The sequence below is a fragment of the Doryrhamphus excisus genome, linkage group LG13 (genome assembly GCF_037039965.1).
Source record: "Doryrhamphus excisus strain RoL-2023G ecotype Guam linkage group LG13, RoL_Dexc_Guam_v1.1, whole genome shotgun sequence".
NCBI lineage: Eukaryota > Metazoa > Chordata > Actinopteri > Syngnathiformes > Syngnathidae > Doryrhamphus > Doryrhamphus excisus.
The window spans coordinates 10,823,323-10,844,238 of NC_136369.1; the positions used below are offsets into that span (position 1 = coordinate 10,823,323).

General features: G+C 40.6%; 1 protein-coding gene across 1 annotated transcript; it reads right to left on the reverse strand.

Annotated features, from left to right (window-relative positions):
* Window positions 1-447: 447 nt before the first annotated feature.
* Window positions 448-16,517, reverse strand: crispld2 (cysteine-rich secretory protein LCCL domain containing 2). The gene is made up of 15 exons (XM_058089557.2): window positions 16,384-16,517; window positions 13,817-14,124; window positions 13,208-13,326; window positions 11,206-11,338; window positions 10,064-10,179; window positions 9,582-9,682; window positions 7,270-7,449; window positions 7,119-7,179; window positions 6,922-6,988; window positions 6,720-6,853; window positions 6,599-6,642; window positions 6,450-6,522; window positions 5,080-5,155; window positions 4,300-4,430; window positions 448-1,626 (listed from the first exon to the last, which is right to left on the reverse strand). Exons 2-15 carry the CDS (start codon window positions 14,060-14,062, stop codon window positions 1,575-1,577), a joined length of 1,533 nt encoding a protein of 510 aa, XP_057945540.2. The 5' UTR covers window positions 14,063-14,124; window positions 16,384-16,517; the 3' UTR covers window positions 448-1,574.
* Between the last annotated feature and the right edge of the window lie 4,399 nt (window positions 16,518-20,916).

The following is a 20,916-nucleotide window of genomic DNA, read 5'->3' on the forward strand; positions in this document are numbered from 1 at the left end:
GCAAGGTTACCAAATGTGGCTGATGATTGTTGGTCAGCTGATGTTTTTTGTTTTTCTTTCCGCATACTTATTCTGTAGTCAATATCAGCTGCTCTAGAAATATCATCACATCATCTGGACTTGATAATCAGTCTGGAGTCATTATAACATATTTCAGTCAACTGCCCAGAGGTCTTGGCTTGATTATAGGAAGAATGCTACCTCTCTTCCTTGACCTAAAAAATCCCTGCTATTTCTTCCCATTGTTTAATTTGTTAACAATTTCAGTTTTGCAAAAAGCCCTGTCATCTCTTTGGATGGAAGACAGTGGTTTCATGTGATTTCCGAGCTGATTTAAAGTATGTAAACAGGTTCATAGTTGATAAATAAATATGTTAAAATAAAGCTGCCTATGCAAATAAGATCCTATCACCCTGAGGTTCTTTTAATGAATACGAAACATTGATATTTGCAGTTTAAATTTCCATTTTATTTTCAAATTGTGCAAAAAAAATATATAGAAATCATATATACATGCCTGTATAAAAGCAACAAGAGACTTCAAACACAGTCATACATTCTAACCATGACCTTGCTGCATAAAAGGGCAAAAAATATATTATTAACACCACCTATAACTTTACAAACGCCATCATACTTGCTATTGCAACTGCTACATGTTAAAGACCTGAAGGCATAGCGATAGGACTGAGGTAGAATGAGGAATTATGCTTCTCTTAGTGGATCTAGCGATTTTCTGATAATAAGGATAAGAATGGTTTGTGGTCTTTTAAGATTTCAATAAGGAAATTATAATCAGGGTTGAGATTATCACATAAACATTGCAGTAAAGAGTAGAATAATTCAAATGATGGTCTAATCGTGACATATAAAATGCTTTTGTGGCACATTCATCTGTCTTGCGTGGGGAAGCGGAGGTAAAATTGCTATTTTTCATGCCATAAATTGGGAAATGTAGAAAGGAGAAGTAGAAGCAAAAGTGACTTATTGCCATGAAATGTAACCACAAATTTGCCAACATTCAAGTCCCATTAGCAGCTGGTACTACTGGACTCCACATTACAACACCTTCAGTACATCATGTGCTGAAATTCTATAAAACATACCGTACACATCCTTCATTTTAACATGAAAGTACTTTCATTTGATGTTACAGTCGGAAATCATCAAAGATAGGCAAATAAAGAGTATCCAACAGAGCATACATGCTATTCCTTTTAAAATAAAAACAAAACACCATATAGTATGTACACGCTGATTAAATAAAGTGTGATCAGTATACATTCCTGCGTATAAAAGAATGAAATAACAAACTTCAATGTAAACATAACTCCAAAAACAATACATAGACCCAGCACCAGCTGTTCAGTTAATCATAATTTACAACCTCATTCACACATTAAGTATTTCTAAGGATATTCTATATATGCATAATCCTATAATTTAATATGTATTTAGAGTCAATGAATGCTTCCACTGAAGGCACATGAATGGCCGTGGTATCAAACCTATGAGCACGCCCTGCTCCTCGTGAGCAGCTGAGGTGACTTTAGAACATCATCTTGACGGACGTCTCATTCCCTCACAGCAAAGACACGGAAGGAGCCTCCATCTGTGTTACTCTTGCTGCAATACAGACAAGGCATATGATGTTTCAGAGAGCTACACGTAAAGAGGACATTTGTTATGATTTATCCATCACTTGGTAAAACAATGGCGTCCCTGGAAGGGATTTGAAGGGGATGCCGCACATAAGTCAACAACACTAACTTGTCCAGATGATCCTACTGAGTAGTCTGCTGTATTTTATTTGTCTTTTTTAGGCTACGGTTTCCCTGCAGATGCACGGTAGCATTTAATCCATTAATTAATTGTATTTATTTTATCACATTAGTTTATCCTGGGGGCGGCACGGCAGTTGAGTGGTTAGCGCGCATACCTCACAGCTAGGAGACCAGGGTTCAATTGCACCCTGTTCTCCCCGTGCATGCGTGGGTTTTCTCCGGGTCCTCCGGTTTCCTCCCACATTCCAAAAACATGCTAGGTTAATTGGCGACTCCAAATTGTCCATAGGTATGAATGTGAGTGTGAATGGTTGTTTGTCTATATGTGCCCTGTGATTGGCTGGCGACCTGTCCAGGGTGTAACCCGCCTCTTGCCCGAAGACAGCTGGGATAGGCTCCAGCAACCCCCGCGACCCTCGTGAAGAAAAGCGGTAGAAAATGAATGAATGAATGAATGAATGAATGAATGTTTATCCTGGTATTTTATCGTACCAAGTTGAATGACATCCTCCAACCAGCAATGCAATTTAAGTTGCATTGAACATATCATTTGGTATAATGCTAAATATGTTGGCACTAACCTTGCCAGCTAACTGCACAATGACTATAATTAGTTCATTTCACTGCTTTCTTCATGCTCATGTTATGCCATGCACCTGGTATCATATCAGACATGATTATTCTTATAGAACAGCACTGATGAGGTGGTTGACAGCATTTCCAGCCTCAAGTAATCAGATCCACAGTGATTACTCCAACCTGCCAAGCAACAGTACCGACTTCCACTCAGCCCTTTACTGACCCCCTAGCCCGACGCCGCCACAAGTGTGGGCTTTTAAACTTTCATTGTAGTCAGACCAGTTGGAGTTTTTTGGCCCAAACATCACTTTGCACACTCAATTGAAATGCCAGGCTATAAAGTAAGCAAAGATCCCATGTGTGGCCCATCCACACAGCAAAACCACATCATTACTCTTACAACAGCACCGGCCACAAGGCCTTCCTCGCCTACTTTTACACCACCGAGGCGGCCACAGACTGCGAGGGATGTGAGAAACATGGTGTGCATGCAATGGAGCCCTTGTACAGCTCAAGAAGACATCAATCATGATACGGTGTGTGGAATAAATGCACATTTCTTTTCACACACACTTCAAAATCAACCATTTCCTTCCAATTTCACTCAAATTGGAGATCCAGAGAAGTTATCTGGCTACAGTTGAGCATGAATTTGGAGATAAATATTATGTTTTATTCTAGTCTAAAATGAACTTTGATTGGATTTTTTTTTTTTACTTGTTCAGTGTGCAGGATGTTTTTGACCACAGTTGGACCTTCAGGTCCAGTGGAAAGCCTTTAAAATGTCGACTCAAATAAACTACATTTTCTTAGCCTGGTTGCAAATACTCGCCACAATTTATTCAACTGTTGGGTTTCAGCAAATAAATCAACTGTACTAAAATGAAAGGGCTTTGTAGGTCAGTGAAGAAAATTCAGTCATGCAGTTATGTTGCTTTGCAATCATGCACACACAAGCAGTGGGCAACTGACCATCTCTTCATAGGTTTTTTCTTTGTGATTGTAATACTATAACTTTTTGCCAACAATACTTTTGTATTGGTAATTGCAACTTTTTGTTTTGTTGTTTTCCTTTAATTTTTTTAATTCATATTACTTTTTTCCTCTAAATATTATGACTACTCCCAATATTTAGTCTTAAAAAAAAAAACAAAAAATGGCCGTGGTCTGCGAATAGCCTGTAGGCCACACTTTGGACACCCCTGATGGAAGAGGAAGCAAAAATGGAAAAAAGTATGGCGTTCACCATCCCAGTTCTGTTCATCCCAAAGGTGTTTGGTGGGCATGAGGAGGGGAGGGGGGGGGCTTTCAAGTTCTTCCACACTAAACTTGATGAACCTTGTACACAGGGAACAGAAAAGGGCCATCTCACAAGGCTATAGAGGCCCTTTGCTACATCTTATTCATCCATCCATTCATTTTCTATACTGCTTATTCTCACAAGGGTCGTGGGCATGCTGGAGCCTATCCCAGCTGTCTTTGGGCGAGAGGCGGGGTACACCCTGGACTGGTCGCCTGCCAATCACAGGGCACATATAGACAAACAACCATTCACACTCACATTCATACCTATGGACAATTTGGAGTCGCCAATTAACCTAGCATGTTTTTGGAATGTGGGAGGAAACCGGAGTACCCGGAGAGAAACGGAGAATCAAACCGAACGATCTCCTGACTGTGTGGCCTACATGCTAATCTCTCAGCTGACAGTGTCCAGTAGAGCATAGACGTCTGCCAAGGCTGAAAAATCCTAATTTGGATCATCACCAAATAATCATAATACCTCCTGCATATGCCTCAAGTCATTTAAGATGATGAATTATTATCTAAAAATAAGACAAACCACATGGTTTTAGATTAGTGGAAGGTTAGTAGAATACCTTTTTGTGTAATGCTGTTGGATGGTGTTGGAAAACATAATAAACTAGAAAATTACCTTTCAGACTGGATACCATTTTTCAACACACCAACATAATTCTTTCTTTTGTCCAGCGGCAGCACGTCCACAAAGCCCCCGTCTGGTGGGATGACACCCGCATGGATGGCTGCCTTACAAATACTGGAGTTCTGTCAAAAGAAAGAAAGAAAGATTTTAGCACCAGGGCCACATAGTTCTATTTCTTTTAGAGGACAGCTCTGCTCAAACATCGCAGGGCAACATTTGTTGCACGATGTTTGGGTCTGTTGACTTGTAATGGGATTGACAGCCCAGGTGTCTCCGGGGGGGGCTGTGATGTGCAGCCAGCTGGATGTCAACTTAAGAAGTTCATACAAGGTGAAAGCCTATTAAACGTCACATAGACGTTATGTGTCAGTGCCAGTTGTAAACTCAACACGCTGACTCATGAAGGTGACGTGAATTCTTGCACATCGCTGTTTAGTCTGCTATACACTGAAGCAATCCACTTTCAACATGCTTTTTAGAACGAGTTGCAGTGATGATGAATAAAGCAGTCGTCTGAAACACATTTCTGTTTTTTCCGGTACAGGAAGTAGTTGCAGAGAACTCGTCATGCTGTAATGTTCCTGTTCTCTGGGGTAACTCAAAATGTCCTCGATGATTTTAGTTCAGTACGTACCTTGGTATTAAATTCTCGATCTGGTTCATTTTCAGTGCAGACAATACAAAACATAACACTGCAATACCACTTCATCTCCGAGCCACCAATCAGTTCTTCCATGCATCTACTTGTGATGGCCAATCCCAATCACTTACGTCTGTGTAGATGTTGTTGCCAATGACTGGTGACCAATAAGAGGGCTGACTCTTGCAGTCAGAAGGACAGAGGACCCTAAGGAAACAAACAGATGTTAGTCGCTGCAGCAACAAAAGTTCCATTCAGTGTAACCAAGAGTTTATACTCAGAGAGCACAGTAGAAAGAACTGTGGTGAGACCAGCCATGTTGTTTGGTCTACAGACAGTTCCACTGAGGAAAAGACAGGAAGCAGAGATGAGGATGCTGAGGTTCTCATTGGGAGTGACCAGGATGGATAGGATCAGGAACGAGTACATCAGAGGGACATTACATGTTAGAGGCCTTAGATATAAAGTCAGAGAAGCCAGACTGAGATGGTTGGGACATGTCCAGAGGAGAGATAGTGAATATATTGGTAGAAGAGGTTATGGATGTAGTGAAGGAGGACATGAGTGAGAGAGACAGATGCATGTTTTTTTTAATGCACAAGATTAGACACATGCAATCCAGACAATGATATGTAAATGTCACAAAAAAGTGGGCTAATAAATTGACAATAAAAGCACAAATACTGCGGATTTCAGAAAATAACAGATGGAATGATACAGCACTCTACATGAAGCAATGAAGTCTGTAAAATTAAATAATTAAAAAAAATGTTAACTATAATGATGAAAATGGTAATATTAATAATGGGGCAGCACAGCGGTCTAGTGGTTAGCGCGCAGACCTCACAGCCAGGAGACTAGGGTTCAATTCCACCCTCGGCCATCTCTGTGTGGAGTTTGCATGTTCTCCCCGTGCATGTGTGGGTTTTCTCCGGGTACTCCGGTTTCCTCCCACATTCCAAAAACATGCTAGGTTAATTGGTAACTCCAAATTGTCCATAGGTATGAATGTGAGTGTGAATGGTTGTTTGTCTATATGTGCCCTGTGATTGGCTGGCGACCAGCCCAGGGTGTACCCCGCCTCTCGCCCAAAGACAGCTGGGATAGGCTCCAGCACCCCCCGCGACCCCCTTTTCATGAGGAAAAGGCGGTAGAAAATGAATGAATGAATGAATATTACAATGACAATAATAACAGGGGAAAACAAGACAGTGACATGAACATGATTATATCTTGCAAAAAGGGGTAGGCATTTATAAGCTTTTGCTTCAGCCTACTCCTTTTGGGCTTGTGACCAGATAGTTGAATACAGATGTAAATAATGGAGAGTTGTATTTTGATTAGTGTGGGAGAAGCACCGTGTGTTTCGTGTATTTTGCCCAAATAAATAAAAAAAAAAAAAAAAAAAGAAGACAGGGTTGGATGGAGGAGATTGATTTGTTGTGGCGAAAAGCGGAAAGAGAAAGAAGAAGATACTCGGAGAGCACATATGATGACGCACCTTGGACAGTGTGACAGAGGCTTTGTGAATGGGCAGATCTCCGCCACTGTGGTGTAGCAATCTGCATTTGCTTCTGTTACAGACACAGGAGAGAATACAAATGTAGAATATGCATCATTGTCATTATTTACCTGTACTCCTTCCCTTACCTTGTACTTTGACCAGCGTAAATGCATTTCCTGGTTTATATTTACTGTAAAACACATTAAATGTCATGTTTAGAAAGTAGTTATTATGCGCCAGTAAAAGTAATAATCCATAGACACCTACCTGAAAGACTCCACGCTATTTTTGGTGGCTCTGACAAAGAAGGGTACCTTTGCCTCCATCCTTGTGATGTCTACAATGCCTCCATTGTTGTCGATAGCACCAGAGTGAATGGCAGCACGGCAAATGCTTGATTGCTTCAATAACAAGAGCCTCGTCAGTCACGAATCATGAACATGAAATGTACATTTTTCTTATAACTCACCACATCATAGTACAGCGTCCCCCAGACCTTTCCTTTTCTATTCAGGCAATTAGCAGGACATTTATACCTAAAATATTACAAACCACTGTCAGTGTGACGCAGTGCAGCTGTAAAAACTCCAACCATACTTTCAGATATTGTCTATCAAAATTATATTTTCATTGCATCTTATTAGATGTATGTGGAAGGAAAAGTACCTGTTGCAGGTTACTCCTCTGCACTTGTCTCTCAGTCTGGTCTCACATTTAATGCTCTGAGCTGCAAGAATCGGTGTAAAACAGATATAAAGTGATGTATAACATGACAAAATGATACGGGATAATGTACAGTATCATGATTCCTACATACCCAAGTAGGTGTTACTAGGATTCTTTGAGGATGGGGTGCTTGGATCAGACGGTCTGGAGACCGGTTTCCTCGGAGGTGATGGGTTGGGTTTGGGTGCAGGTTTAGCAGTGGTGCGAGGTACGGCGGGCACCTGAGGCTTCTCTACCTCGTTCATATCCTCCGTCTCGGAGCGCTGGGAATCTAACATTGGATAAAAAGCTGGTCAGAACAGCTACAAAACTTGCAAATTTAATGATGTCAGCCAAATCTCACAAGAGCTTTGTTCAGTCACAATAGGATGTATGGTTAACTATTCTTGGTGGAAGTGGCCCAGAAGGTAGGGCAGGTCATCCAGAAACCCCAAGGTTGGCCTCCACCCCCACCCGCAAGTAGTGAAGGGGCAGGGGGCCAATAGCACTGATCATAAATATGTACGCTTACTTTATCAGTGTCAGTATTGGCCCATTTTACTCATGGTGATCATAACAGAATCGGCAGCATAAACCCCTCAGCAGAGCATCCCCATGTTTAACATTATTAGAGCCCTCCTTTACACTCATATTGCCCAATATAGTAGACATTATATTAGACATAACATAAGATAGTAGATATTCGGCTTGTCACTAATGGTCAGGTGACAGGGGCAGTGACATTTCAGTTTTCAGAAGGTAGTGGTTTGCTTGCCTACATGGAAGTGACAAGCCGCCATTTTCTGATTTTCCCACTCAATAAACATGCTCAGCCATGTGAGAATGTGTGACCTAGTATTAGTTGCTCATGTTGGTGCAAAAGGTACTTCTGCAATAATATTCATTGCAATATGGATTTGTGCAGTATAAACAGGTGCAATAATATTTAGTGCAATAGGAATTTGTGCAATATGAACTGGGTCTGTGTAATATAAATGTGTGCAATAAAGTGCAGTGCAATATGGGTTGGACCAATAGAAGTTGCATTTGCTAAATGCTTGATGGACTCAATATATATGCCTCTTTTTCTTTTTATACTTGTGTACTGTCCTTGGGTTTGTCCTACTGTGTTTGGTCTGCATAGTGTCTTGAATGTAAACCTTACCATCCACCTGCCAGGGGGTCTGCACATGGAAATTAGCCCAAGGCTATAATCTGGCATATTTACATTTGTAAAAATATTCATTAATATGTGCTGTTCCCTCTTTAAATCAGTCAATAAAAAAATACACAATAAAAATTAAACAATAAAAAAATCTTGTATGTAAACCTTGCCATCAACCTGCCAGGGGGTCTGCACATGGAAATTAGCCCAAGGCTATAATTTGGCATATTTACATTTGTAAAAATATTCATTAATATGTGCTGTTCCCTCTTTAAATCAATCAATAAAAAATACACAATAAAAATAAACAATAAAATAATCTTGTATGTCAACCTTACCATCAACCTGCCAGGGGGTCTGCAGATGGAAATTAGCCCAAAGCTATAATCTGCCATATTTACATTTGTAAAAATATTAATTAATATGTGCTGTTCCCTCTTTAAATCAATCAATAAAAAATACACAATAAAAATAAACAATAAAATAATCTTGTATGTAAACCTTACCATCAACCTGCCAGGGGGTCTGCAGATGGAAATTAGCCCAAGGCTATAATCTGGCATATTTACATTTGTAAAAATATTCATTAATATGTGCTGTTCCCTCTTTAAATCAGTCAATAAAAAAATACACAATAAAAATTAAACAATAAAAAAATCTTGTATGTAAACCTTGCCATCAACCTGCCAGGGGGTCTGCAGATGGAAATTAGCCCAAGGCTATAATCTGGCATATTTACATTTGTAAAAATATTCATTAATATGTGCTGTTCCCTCTTTAAATCAGTCAATAAAAAAATACACAATAAAAATTAAACAATAAAAAAATCTTGTATGTAAACCTTGCCATCAACCTGCCAGGGGGTCTGCAGATGGAAATTAGCCCAAGGCTATAATTTGGCATATTTACATTTGTAAAAATATTCATTAATATGTGCTGTTCCCTCTTTAAATCAATCAATAAAAAATACACAATAAAAATTAAACAATAAAAAAATCTTGTATGTAAACCTTACCATCAACCTGCCAGGGGGTCTGCAGATGGAAATTAGCCCAAGGCTATAATCTGCCATATTTACATTTGTAAAAATATTAATTAATATGTGCTGTTCCCACTGTAAATCAATCAATAAAAAAATATGCAATAAAAAAGAACAATAAAACAATAAAAATGCCATTTCCATGCGGATAAAGGCTAAAACAATGAGATACTTCTTAGCGTTCCATTGTATTTCATTTGAATGCCTTTGAAGAACTCACCTTTGTAGCATAAATTATTCCTGCAAACGCCACCGTAGCTGGGAGGGCACTGGGAACAAGGGCGTCCATTCTTGTATGGCGCCTCCCCGATCCAGTTGCCCCTGCAGAAGCACAGGACAGAAATGTTGACTGCAGGCCGAAAGCTGTCAGCATCAGTCACTGTGCGCAATGGCCTTGTAATGACTTTAACACTATTTCCCTGTGGTCAACACTCCATAGAGGCTAATAAAAACCCTCCTCGTTGTCTCAGAGGCAATGGAAACAAGCTCTTATTTTTCTTTCCCGGTGCTTCATTATTATGTTTCTATTTTCTGACTTCTGGAGGAATTTTAACGGCCTGAAAATGTCATTCAGTGCTTAAATGAGCGGTCAAGCCAAGCAGCTGTATGTACATTAGGAACATGCGATGCTATGCCAGAATTTTTTTTGGCGGAAAAATGTAAGCAAGAGAAAAAAAAAAGGTGTAAATGCCGGAATCTTACTTTGGGGAGTAGTTGCACACGAGGTATACGGCGTTCTCCCAGATATCTCCCCACACGTTCATCCTTGGACACACGTGCACGGCACAGCCAACTCTGCTCGTGGTGGCCCAAACCAACTGTAAAAATTGTAAGAAAGGCCAACGTAAGCTCAAAGATCTGATGAGACAGAAGACACCTATAGAAGAAGAACCCCATAAAACTATGTTTTCCTCAAGTCACCTCAGCTTGGGTTCAATGGGTCATTCCAGTAGGAAGCCAGCAGACAGGCCGTCATGATTAATGAGGCCACTGGGGCACGGTTCAATGCTCGTACCTGCTATTCTGCTCCTGCTACACACTTATGGCGTGTGAACATCACCACAACCGTTCTCATCATCCAAAATGGAGCAGCCCCTGTTTTAATTCCAAGGTGAAATAAAACACCTTATTAAATGGAAAACTGCTGCAGCGGTGAAAAAGATGAATGATGTGCTATTTGAAGGGGAATACAACACTGTATGTTCCAAATACTCCGCCTCACTTTTCCTCCCGTCCCTTCAAACATATGTGTGTGCTTTCCCCTCCTTAGGAATGTTCATCGTTTTTTCCCGGTAGAGAGGATTCGAGGCCACTGGAAGCAGTGAGTCAGCACTCAGATTCATGTGCTATGTGTGCTACTTATTTAAGATGAGGGCTCTCCATACAGGGAGTCACATTTTAGACACCGCATCCATTGACATGGTGAAGATGCGTCTCATCACTGCAGCATCTTTATAAGAATGCAGGTCAAGCGTGAAAGAGTGAGTGGAAATGGATGCCAGATGGCGCTGATCAGTTTCCAGGGTGAGGGCATGAGGGAGGTGGAATGCAAATCCTGGCCGCTTCACAGTAAGAAGATTTTGTCTTAATTCATCCATGCTAAGCAGCCGTAATATTAGGTACACCTGCAAAATTTGATAATGCAGTTTTGCAGTAATTTCTCTCAGGTGTCTTTCTGTTTGTCCCAACCCGACGTATCCTTATTTTTAATAAATACTACATGTTCACAATTGTATTTCATGTACAACTGCATATGGTCTTTTGGTAGTACTCTATGCATGTTTTTGCCCTCTTCTCACTGTAGTTTTTGTGGGTTTTCACAAGGTTGTGTAGTGTTGTCTCACCTGCGTGTAGTGGGTGCACATGGGCCCGGAGCAACGTTCAGGACACCAGGGGTTGCACTCGTGAGGGTAAGGATAGGTGTAGTCTTTTACTTCATCATACCAGGCCTGGATGTGGGAGGCGGGGGAGCGGTATCTGCACACACACACACACACACACACACAGTAGGTTCAATCAGGATGAAGGGGGGGTAAACAATATGAGGAGTCTGCCAGGTGCTTTGGCCAGACATGAGAAACACCACATGAACCTCCTTCTGCTTGTAGTTCACAGCATGAGAAATTAAATCAGGTTTAAAAAAAAAAAAAAAAAAACAACAAAAATTCAAAACTAAACTAAACACGACCCCATTGCTTGACAAATCAGTTTGAGGTCTCAGGATAAACATGTCTTTTTACGGTATTGAAATGTGCTGAGCTCCATGGGGGGAGTGCAAAGGGAGCGGAAAGAAGGGACTCCCCTCTGGGTGTGCTGGCACAGGAAGAAAAGATGGGAAAGGGAGGGGGGGGCTGTGAGAATGAGAGTAGATTCCTGGAAGGGCACTGCTGTCATAGCAAAATACAGAGGCACACTGTGGACACACACACACACACACACACACACATATATACTATGCATACAACAATAAACCTTTCTATGCACCCGAGACAAAAGTATCGGGACATTACACCAATGACAAATGGATAGGGAGGAAAATATGCACTCTCACATTTCTTGAAGGATTTTCTACAAGATGTTAAAGTGTGTCACTGGAAAACATTGAAGAGTCCAGAGGTCACTGTTGTTGGACCTGAGAGAGGGAACGATGCAGGCTCACCGTGTCTGTTCTATTTCACCCCAAAGGCGGTGGATACATTGTAGTACACCAGCGGTTCCCGACAGACATTTGACTCTTTTCGAATCTTCATTGAAACATGGTTAGTTAATGTTATAGTAAGAAAGTAATTCTGATAGGTTTGGATTTTCTGATGTTCAGTGGTTTTTGTGCGTGGGTTTTCTCCGGGTACTCCGGTTTCCTCCCACATTCCAAAAACATGCTAGGTTAATTGGCGACTCCAAATTGTCCATAAGTATGAATGTGAGTGTGAATGGTTGTTTGTCTATATGTGCTCTGTGATTGGCTGGCGACCACTCCAGGGTGTACCCCGCCTCTCGCCCGAAGACTGCTGGGATAGACTCCAGCATGCCCATGACCCTTGTGAGGATAAGCAGTATATGGATGAATAAGACGTAGCAAAGGGCCTCTATAGCCTTGTGAGATGGCCCTTTTCTGTTCCCTGTGTACAAGGTTCATCAAGTTTGGTGTGGAAGAACTTGAAAGCCCCCCCTCCCCTCCTCATGCCCACCAAACACCTTTGGGATGAACAGAACTGGGATGTGAACACCATATTTTCTTCCATTTTTGCTTCCTCTCCATCAGGGGTGTCCAAAGTGTGGCCTAGGGGCCATTCACAGACCACGGCTGTTTTTTGGGGACTAAAAGACTAAATATTGGGATTAGTAATAATATTTAGAGGAAAAAAGTAATATGAATTTAAAAAAATTAAAGGAAAACAACAAAACAATAAGTTGCAATTACCAATACAAAAGTATAGTTGGCAAAAAGTTATAGTATTACAATCACAAAGGAAAAAAATATGAAGAGAAAGTTTAAATATTTGTAAAAAAAAAAAAAAAAGTAGAAAACATACAGCAAAAAAGTGTAACATAAAGAGAAAATGTTCATATTAAAATGTTTTCTTATAAGGTTAAATACATGATCACATTAATTGCCTCATTTAATAGTACTTTTAGTATATTACCTCTGGACAGGAAGTCTCTTTGCACAATTGGTTCTTTGTTATTTGCATAAAACCTTTTAGTTCAGATTAAAAACATATTGCTGGCATAACAAGAAAACTCAAGCAAAGATTTTCCTAATTAATTTTCACTACACCATTTGGAAAGGTGAGGGAAGTGAAAATTCTAATGGTCCAAACAGGACCCGGAACATCTAAGTCTTACCTGCCCCAGTGAACTCCCAAATTCTGTCCGATGGACATGAGCAGGTCCTGAGGTCCGTGATCCCACTGGCACACCTCAGCCCAATGAGTGGCGGACCTCTCCAGCTCATCGTCCCACACCTGTGTACATTAATAAGCCTTAATAAGAGCATACATATGTATGAAAACATCCACTGAGGATCAGTGCAGTCCAGATGCGGCTCAGCTGACCTGAATAACCGCATAACGTAAACCTTCCAATGCGTGCTGGTCTCAGTCCACTACAAATCAACTATACTGAGTGGAAAGCAGAGATGACGGCCCTTCAGTAAATTTCCAACCTTTTGGTGGTCGCACACACACACACATTTCATAGCACACTGCCTAACTGTCAAGGAGTCCCAACAACAATAATTGCCCACTTCACTGCCTTGCAGGCTTTCCCCCCTCCTGGCTTGTCTTCTCCAGCATGAAGCAGGGAGTAGACAGGACAAAGTCAGCATTATTATCCAACACCTCAGCGGGTAATAATCTGACTGTTTTATTATTGTGGCACTTTATAAAAGCATTTTGTGCTGACTAGATGACTTTCATGCAACTACTTTTACGAGTACTGCAAACACGCACTCACCATGTACTCCATGTTGGAAGCACTCGGGTACACCGAGCCCCTGAGCTTGTTGTGCAGCTGGAGGATCTCCTCCCGGTCTGACCATCGGATGGCACGTCTGATCCTGCTGCTGCTGCCGTTCTGACCCACTTCTTCCTTGTAGCGGCTCAGCAGCTGCCTGAGTTCCTTGGAGTCAGGCAGGACGAGAGAGGTCGCCGGTCCGAGCCAGGAGAGCAGCAGGAGGGTCAGGAGAGGGATGAAGGCCATTGTTGACACTTCAGGTGGCGTGACTTGTGTTTAAATGTGAGGAGAGGAGGTCTACACGTAACCTGTAGAGACAGGATATTTCATCATTACAACGTTTGAGAGACGACACCTCAGATGTGATGGAGTGCTCACTTCCTGTCATTACTCATAACTGTTGATGATGTCACAATAAAGTGCAGTAGGGATTTCATTCTAGTAATTTGGAGATAAGCATAAATATCATCAATACCATCCTGAGTATAAACCCTCATATATCATTATCTGTTCTAAACATTCATTTATTCATTTTCTGCCGCTTTTCCTCACAAGGGTCGCAGGGGTGCTGGAGCCTATCCCAGCTGTCTTCGGGTGAGAGGCAGGGTACACCCTGGACTGGTCGCCAGCCAATCACAGGGCACATATAGACAAACGACCATTCACATTCACATTCATACCTATGGACAATTTGGAGCTGCCAATTAACCTAGCACAGAGATGGCCGAGGGTGAAGGGTGGAATTGAACCCTGGTCTCCAAGCTGTGAGGTCTGCACGCTAACCACTCAATTGCCGTGCTGCCCCTGTTCTTAACATAAATGACATAAATAATAAGACACCTGCAACAATTAACCACAATATAAAAGGCTACTTTCACATGTTATCATTACATTCATAGTAGAGATTGTAATTGTAAATAAAGAAATTCTGTCTTTACAAATGTAATAATGCTTGAAACAATAAACCCATATTAAACCCATAATCTCTGTCAATTAAAAAAAATTAAATAAATAATAAAAAAATTAAACTGTATTATGGAAAGCAGGAAGTGAACAAATGTAACAGTTACTGATTGTAAAAGTACCAGATGGAGGGGTAGGATTTAATAAGCTTTGCTTCTTCCTACTCCTTTTGGACATGTGGAACTGTGAACTGATTATGTGATGCATTCAATTGTAATCTGATGCATGTTCAAATGAAATAAAACCATTACCATTTTGACCTGAATAGAAAAAAGTCTGAAGTTCCTGTTTCTGTGACGAGGATGACCTGAGCAAGACAAGACATAAATAAAGAAAAAAAGGTGCAGCTTGTTTGAGTGGGCCGAGAAGAAAACAAACGTCTTGCACTTCTTTGCTCTTATCCTTGACTTCCTTCACCTTTACTTTCCCTCTTGCAGCAAAAAAAAAAAAAAAAGCAGCTTGAGGTCTGGCACCGACTGCTGAGTCAACACACGGTGCCAACACTGGGCACACGGATCCAGCAGGGCAGCTGAGCCAGGCACCACACCCTGCTGCTGCTGCTGCCTATTTCACACTCAACCTCGAGCAGTTTCTCTGTTTGGGCCCTTCTCATGGCTTTCCTGAATTTTAGACCAAAGTGACAGACATGGAAGTACTGTCACATGGAGCCATCAGATGACCTTTACTTCACCTCAACATGTCAACTCAACACAAACATTGAGATTTTTTTTACTGATTTTTCTCATTTGCTTTGAGTGGGAATGGTTCATTTTATTTCAAACATGCTTAAACATTAAAGAACATTATGTCCGAAAAGTAGTCGGCAGAAGCAGAGCTTATTTAATTCTACTTCTTATGTTTGTTGAAGCCCCCTATTTTATTCTCTAATAGTAATAGGACAAGATACATAACTGCTTTTTAAAATAATGAAATTAGACTATGCTTTATCAGGCAAGGAACCATTTTTGGTAACTTTGTGGTTGATGATATAATGATAGGGTTTATATGGGATAGGGTCTCGCCCCTAATTGATCCCATCCCGTCATCGGGAAGCTAGAGTCTTTCCTAGCTGACTTATGTTGAGAGGTGAGTGATTGCTTGCTCACATAGCACAACAAAATGGTAATGATTTAGTTCCAGCCAAATTGTTCATAGATATGAATGTGAGTGTGAATGGTTGTTTGTCTATATGTGCCCTGTGATTGGCGACCAGTCCAGGGTGTACACTGCCTCTCGCCTGAAGACGGCTGGGATAGGCTCCAGCATGCCCACGACCCTTGTGAGGATAAGAAATGTATAGAAAATGGATGGATATGCTTAACAAGTCACATGAAGCATCACCTTTTTATACACACAATTCAAAAATGAGTAGGAAGAACCAGAGCTACAAATAATGAGAAAAGTTGACAAAAGTTTTTTGCATGGTGTTGAAATGTGTAATTTGTTGGTTCATAAAGGGGGAAAATGTGATGGAGTCAACACAAGAGCATCCTTCCCCCATTCATCACTGAGCATCAACTTTGTGTCTCCTGTACAGAGGTTGAGAGTGCACTATAGATGCAAAAGTTACTCAAAACAAATATAGACAAAGTGTAGCAGCTCACCCCTGCTTGCTTCCTGTCAGTATCCGCTTGCTGGAGAGCTGTCTTGTATTCCTTTTGTGCGTGTGTGAAGATCTGCTGCAAGTTGGCTGCATACAGGAACTTGTGCCTCCAGTCTATGAGCAGCTCCAAAAGCCTTATATAGAGAAAGGACCCCTTAGGATCAGAGAGGAGGGGAGGAAAAGAAAAAAAAGAAAGAGGAAAAAAAACAGACTCTCCTCATTCCCCCCGCTCCAGCCTCCCTGAAATGTTCCTGGCTCAGTGTGCACACAAGCAGCAGCCTCAAGTCAGGAGGAAAACTACAACTAATGTTAATCACCACATTGACAAATGAGTCCAGCAGCTGGATTAGCAGCACTGAATGGAGCTTGGCTGACTGACTCAGATATTTCTAGCTTGAAGCTTGACAAATATGCTCTTCTCTTGAATTCTGATGTGGTGAAAGTCATCTGGAGGAGCTTTAGCAAATATATAAACATGATGTACTATCTGTCATGGGAGGACGCTGTGTGTGAGCATTTAGACATGATGATCCAATTTAATGTACTCGTATATTCAAGGATCAGCTGACAATCCCATACATTTATGGCACTATCACTTTTGGAAACTATGGTTTTAATACTTTTTTACTACTTTTTAGTTGTGGCACCCCCTAAAATACACATTAAAAATATACTAATAACTAGAAAATAAGTTATGGAGAGGTCTTTTTTTCTTGAAGGATGCTGCTGCCATCAATTCGTTTGACTGAATAAAGAAATATCAGGTTCTCAATTTCATTTCAAATTAGGGGGCATGAAAAATCTTGACAGGAAATAATTGAGAACCACTGCTGTAGTTCTATATTTAATGAGAAAACAAAACTTCTACATGTGCATTCCAACACAGTTGGCTATCGATTAGTTGTTCTCACACGTGTGTAAAATTGTAACAAAAACTGAAATCAAGGGTTAAAAAATTATGCATTTTTGATACTTTCAAATATGTAACATTTCAGAAAATGAAAAAAGTAGCATTGTAGTTCACATATGCAAAATAACTGTGTATAAATAAAAATAATTTAAATGCTTAGAGATGCTGTCATTGCTGTAAAACACCAAAGAACGCCATGGATTTAGAACAACGGTTAATACATCACAGTATATCATAGAAAAAAGAAAACAGAGACCATGCAAATATGCCCTCTAGTGGCTGATAGCGGTACATGTTGACCACTGAACAAGTGCTATCACTCTACCACAGGGGTCTCAAACTCAATTTACCTGGGGGCCACTGGAGCTAGGGTCTGGGCGAGGCTGGGCCGCATCAGGTTTTCCCCCAAAAAAAAAAAACGCATTTATTAAAAACAACTTTGCTTTGGTTCCAATTTTCTACAATAAAAGCTCTGATAAAACATTCCACTGTTCTCAAATATCTTACTTTTTATTTTTCTACACAAAACAAGATGATAAATAAATAAATAAACAAATCAAGAAATAATAAATAAATAAATAAACAAATCAAGAATAAAGAAAATCAATCAATCAGTAATAAATAAATATAATAATAATGATAAAACAGCAAATAACAACTTAAGAAACCACATATAGTTGGTGGGTAGACAAATTATTTTTTTCAGATTAAAATGAACAAAGCATTATTAGAGCCCTGTAGACATGACAAAACACGACTATAGTCACATTTATACTCTTTTTATTTACAACACATTGCGCAACTGCAGGGTCTTGAGACACATGCTAACTCGCAAACTAGAGAGCTAGTGACCTAAACGGTAGCCTACAAGTTATTTCCTTTAAACTTAAAAGGCCAAAAACTTACCACTTCCACACAGATAGGGAGGATAACTATTAACAGTTATTTAACCTTTTTAACATGAACATTAACCAAATGTAATAATTTTTTCTGGGTACATGATACCATACAGCATCCATATCAAACTTGCGCGGGCCGCACTAACATTAAACTTTCATATCAAGGCGGGGGCCTCAAACTAGTGTCCTGCGGGCCGCGTGTTTGAGACCCCTGCTCTACCACAAGCAGCATGAACAAGGTGAGCACATCGACGACCATCACGAACAGTTTTATCAAGTGTTAAGAAAAAAAATAAATAAATACGGCTGGAGGTGCAGCATAGCCTTTGTCCTGACAGTCAACGCTTAATGTGGCGTTTGAACGCCACAAATTTACATATAAATGTAAACAAACCAGTGCAAAAACAGTGCGCTCACAGACAGTGTCGCTTGCTACATTGCATACACGGCGTACATAATGTACATAACCTCTCGTAACAATTCAAATATGGTCTCGAAAATTTTTGACGATATTATGAACGCTAATTTGTAACAATTGTCGACCCGCAACATTTGTTATGGTGACTGTCCTACTACAAAAGACAACGTGAGGAGCGTGCTAGCTCCCACGCAAAACATTGAAGCCACTTAAGTGTAGCTTGGTGCAGACCACATGTTGCATATGCGGTTTGTGTATAACCTCTATGTTGGGGTTTTTCGGTATAAAAAAAGGCATGTTAACGAGGCTCGTAGCGGTATACATTTTTAAAACACAACCTTTCATTTCAAAAGAAAGACTACATTCCTGCAGAAAATTGAGCTCCATTACAATAAACCATTTGCTCAGCTTTCATACAGGAACCCCCCCCCCCGCCCCCCTGCAGGGTTCCTCGTGTTGATTTGCAGGCTTTTTTTTGTGAAACAAGATGCCAACTTCAAGGCTGTAGTGGTCACACTGTGAATATTAGAATAGATTCAGAGGGCTACATGGTTTAATTACGTTGTTGTTGAATTGAGGCTGACAGTTTCACTGGCACGGCAGTGTACCAATGTAATTTTGGGTAACACATTATGACATGATCCAAGGTCACATCGATCATTTTTGACACCACCGCTGACTCGTGGTCACTACGCTCCATGAAGATGTGAGATTCGGTCCTCTGCATGTTAAAATGACTCCTACAATTTGAGATGTCATGAGCTCCATCTGTCAAATATTAGATTTGTGAAGGGACAGATGACAGCTCTCTGAATGCTAGCCTCACACCAGAAATAGGGCTATCACACATGAAATAAAGACACCCCCGCTAATTCAAAAGCACAGTGTCGGTGTAGTGACCAAACTGGCTTCACAAGGATCTTGCATTCTATGTGTCATCTTGGAGAAAGTTTGTTGTTTGGTAATTTAATCCTACAAAAGGACACAAAAACTTGACACGAATCATCTCCTTTCCCTTCAGGGGTCGCCACAGCAAATTAATCTCCTCCATCCAACCCTGTCTTCTGCATCTGTCTCTCTCACACCAACTACCCTCATGCCCTCCTTCACTACATCCATAATCCTCCTCTTTGGTGTTCAGCTCTAAACGCAGCATCCTTCTACCAATATATTCACTATCTCTCCTCTGGACATGTCCCAACCATCTCAGTCTGGCCTCTCTGACTTTATATCTAAAAGGGCCTCTAACATGTAATGTCCCTCTGATGTACTTGTCCTGATCCTATCCATCCTGGTCACTCTCGATGAGAACCTCAGCATCCTCATCATTGCAACTTATTGCAAAGAATATCAAACTTATATTGTAACAAATATCATGGTTATACTGAGTGGGCTCCTATAAGAAGTGCAACAGCATACTGAAAGATTTGTAGTGGAAATCAAAATTCATGTGCTGTGTGCAAATATGTTTTGAGTGCACCTCAACTTGGCAGGCTTTAAGTCAGTAGCAGGTTCAGAGAATGTGTTGGATAGTAAAGAGTCATTGTATTGTTCATAAGCAGCCAACCCCTCCCTATGTTGCAATAAGTTCTATTTTTGATTCTACTTTATCGTCACACCCATCTGTGGTAGGATCACACAAAAGTAAAAAAAAAAAAAAAAGAGAGAAGTGAAAGACTCGTGATGTCACACAATGAAGCTTTTTTTGTTGGACTTCTTTCCAGAAAATCCTGGTTGGAGGACCAAACTTTGAGGCATTCCGGTGTAGATCATTCAGACGAAAATCCCATTTTAAAAAATGGAGGTGATTTCTGGCAAGAGAATTTAGAAAGACTTGAATTCCAGGAAAAGAATGCAAAGTAATTAGAAGAGACGAGACATATTTGGGGTTGCTAAAGCAGCTTTGTGCGGGGTTCTGCTAAGTGTTCTTTAATGTGGTTGTGGAGCTGCTCCATATGGACAGTTGGGCTGACTGCTGTGGTCTATTACATGAACAGCATCGGTACACCAGCAGCTTTAGAAATCGTGGCAAGCCAGGAAAATAGTCGTTTGTGCAGTGCTTTACGTACATTTTCATAAAAGCAATATCTTGGTACGCAACCAAAATATTGTCTATAGAACCCTTAAGAATGAATAAACATAGGAATCAATCAAATCATGCATTTATTTACACTTGACTATCAGCAGCAGAGCAAGCCACATTTTCGAGGACAGCCTAGCTATTGTAAGGAAGGAGTAAATAGGGGTTAAAAATAACTGACATAGCAGATTTTTCAATGATGGGTCTGCTTTCCATTATGCAGAAGC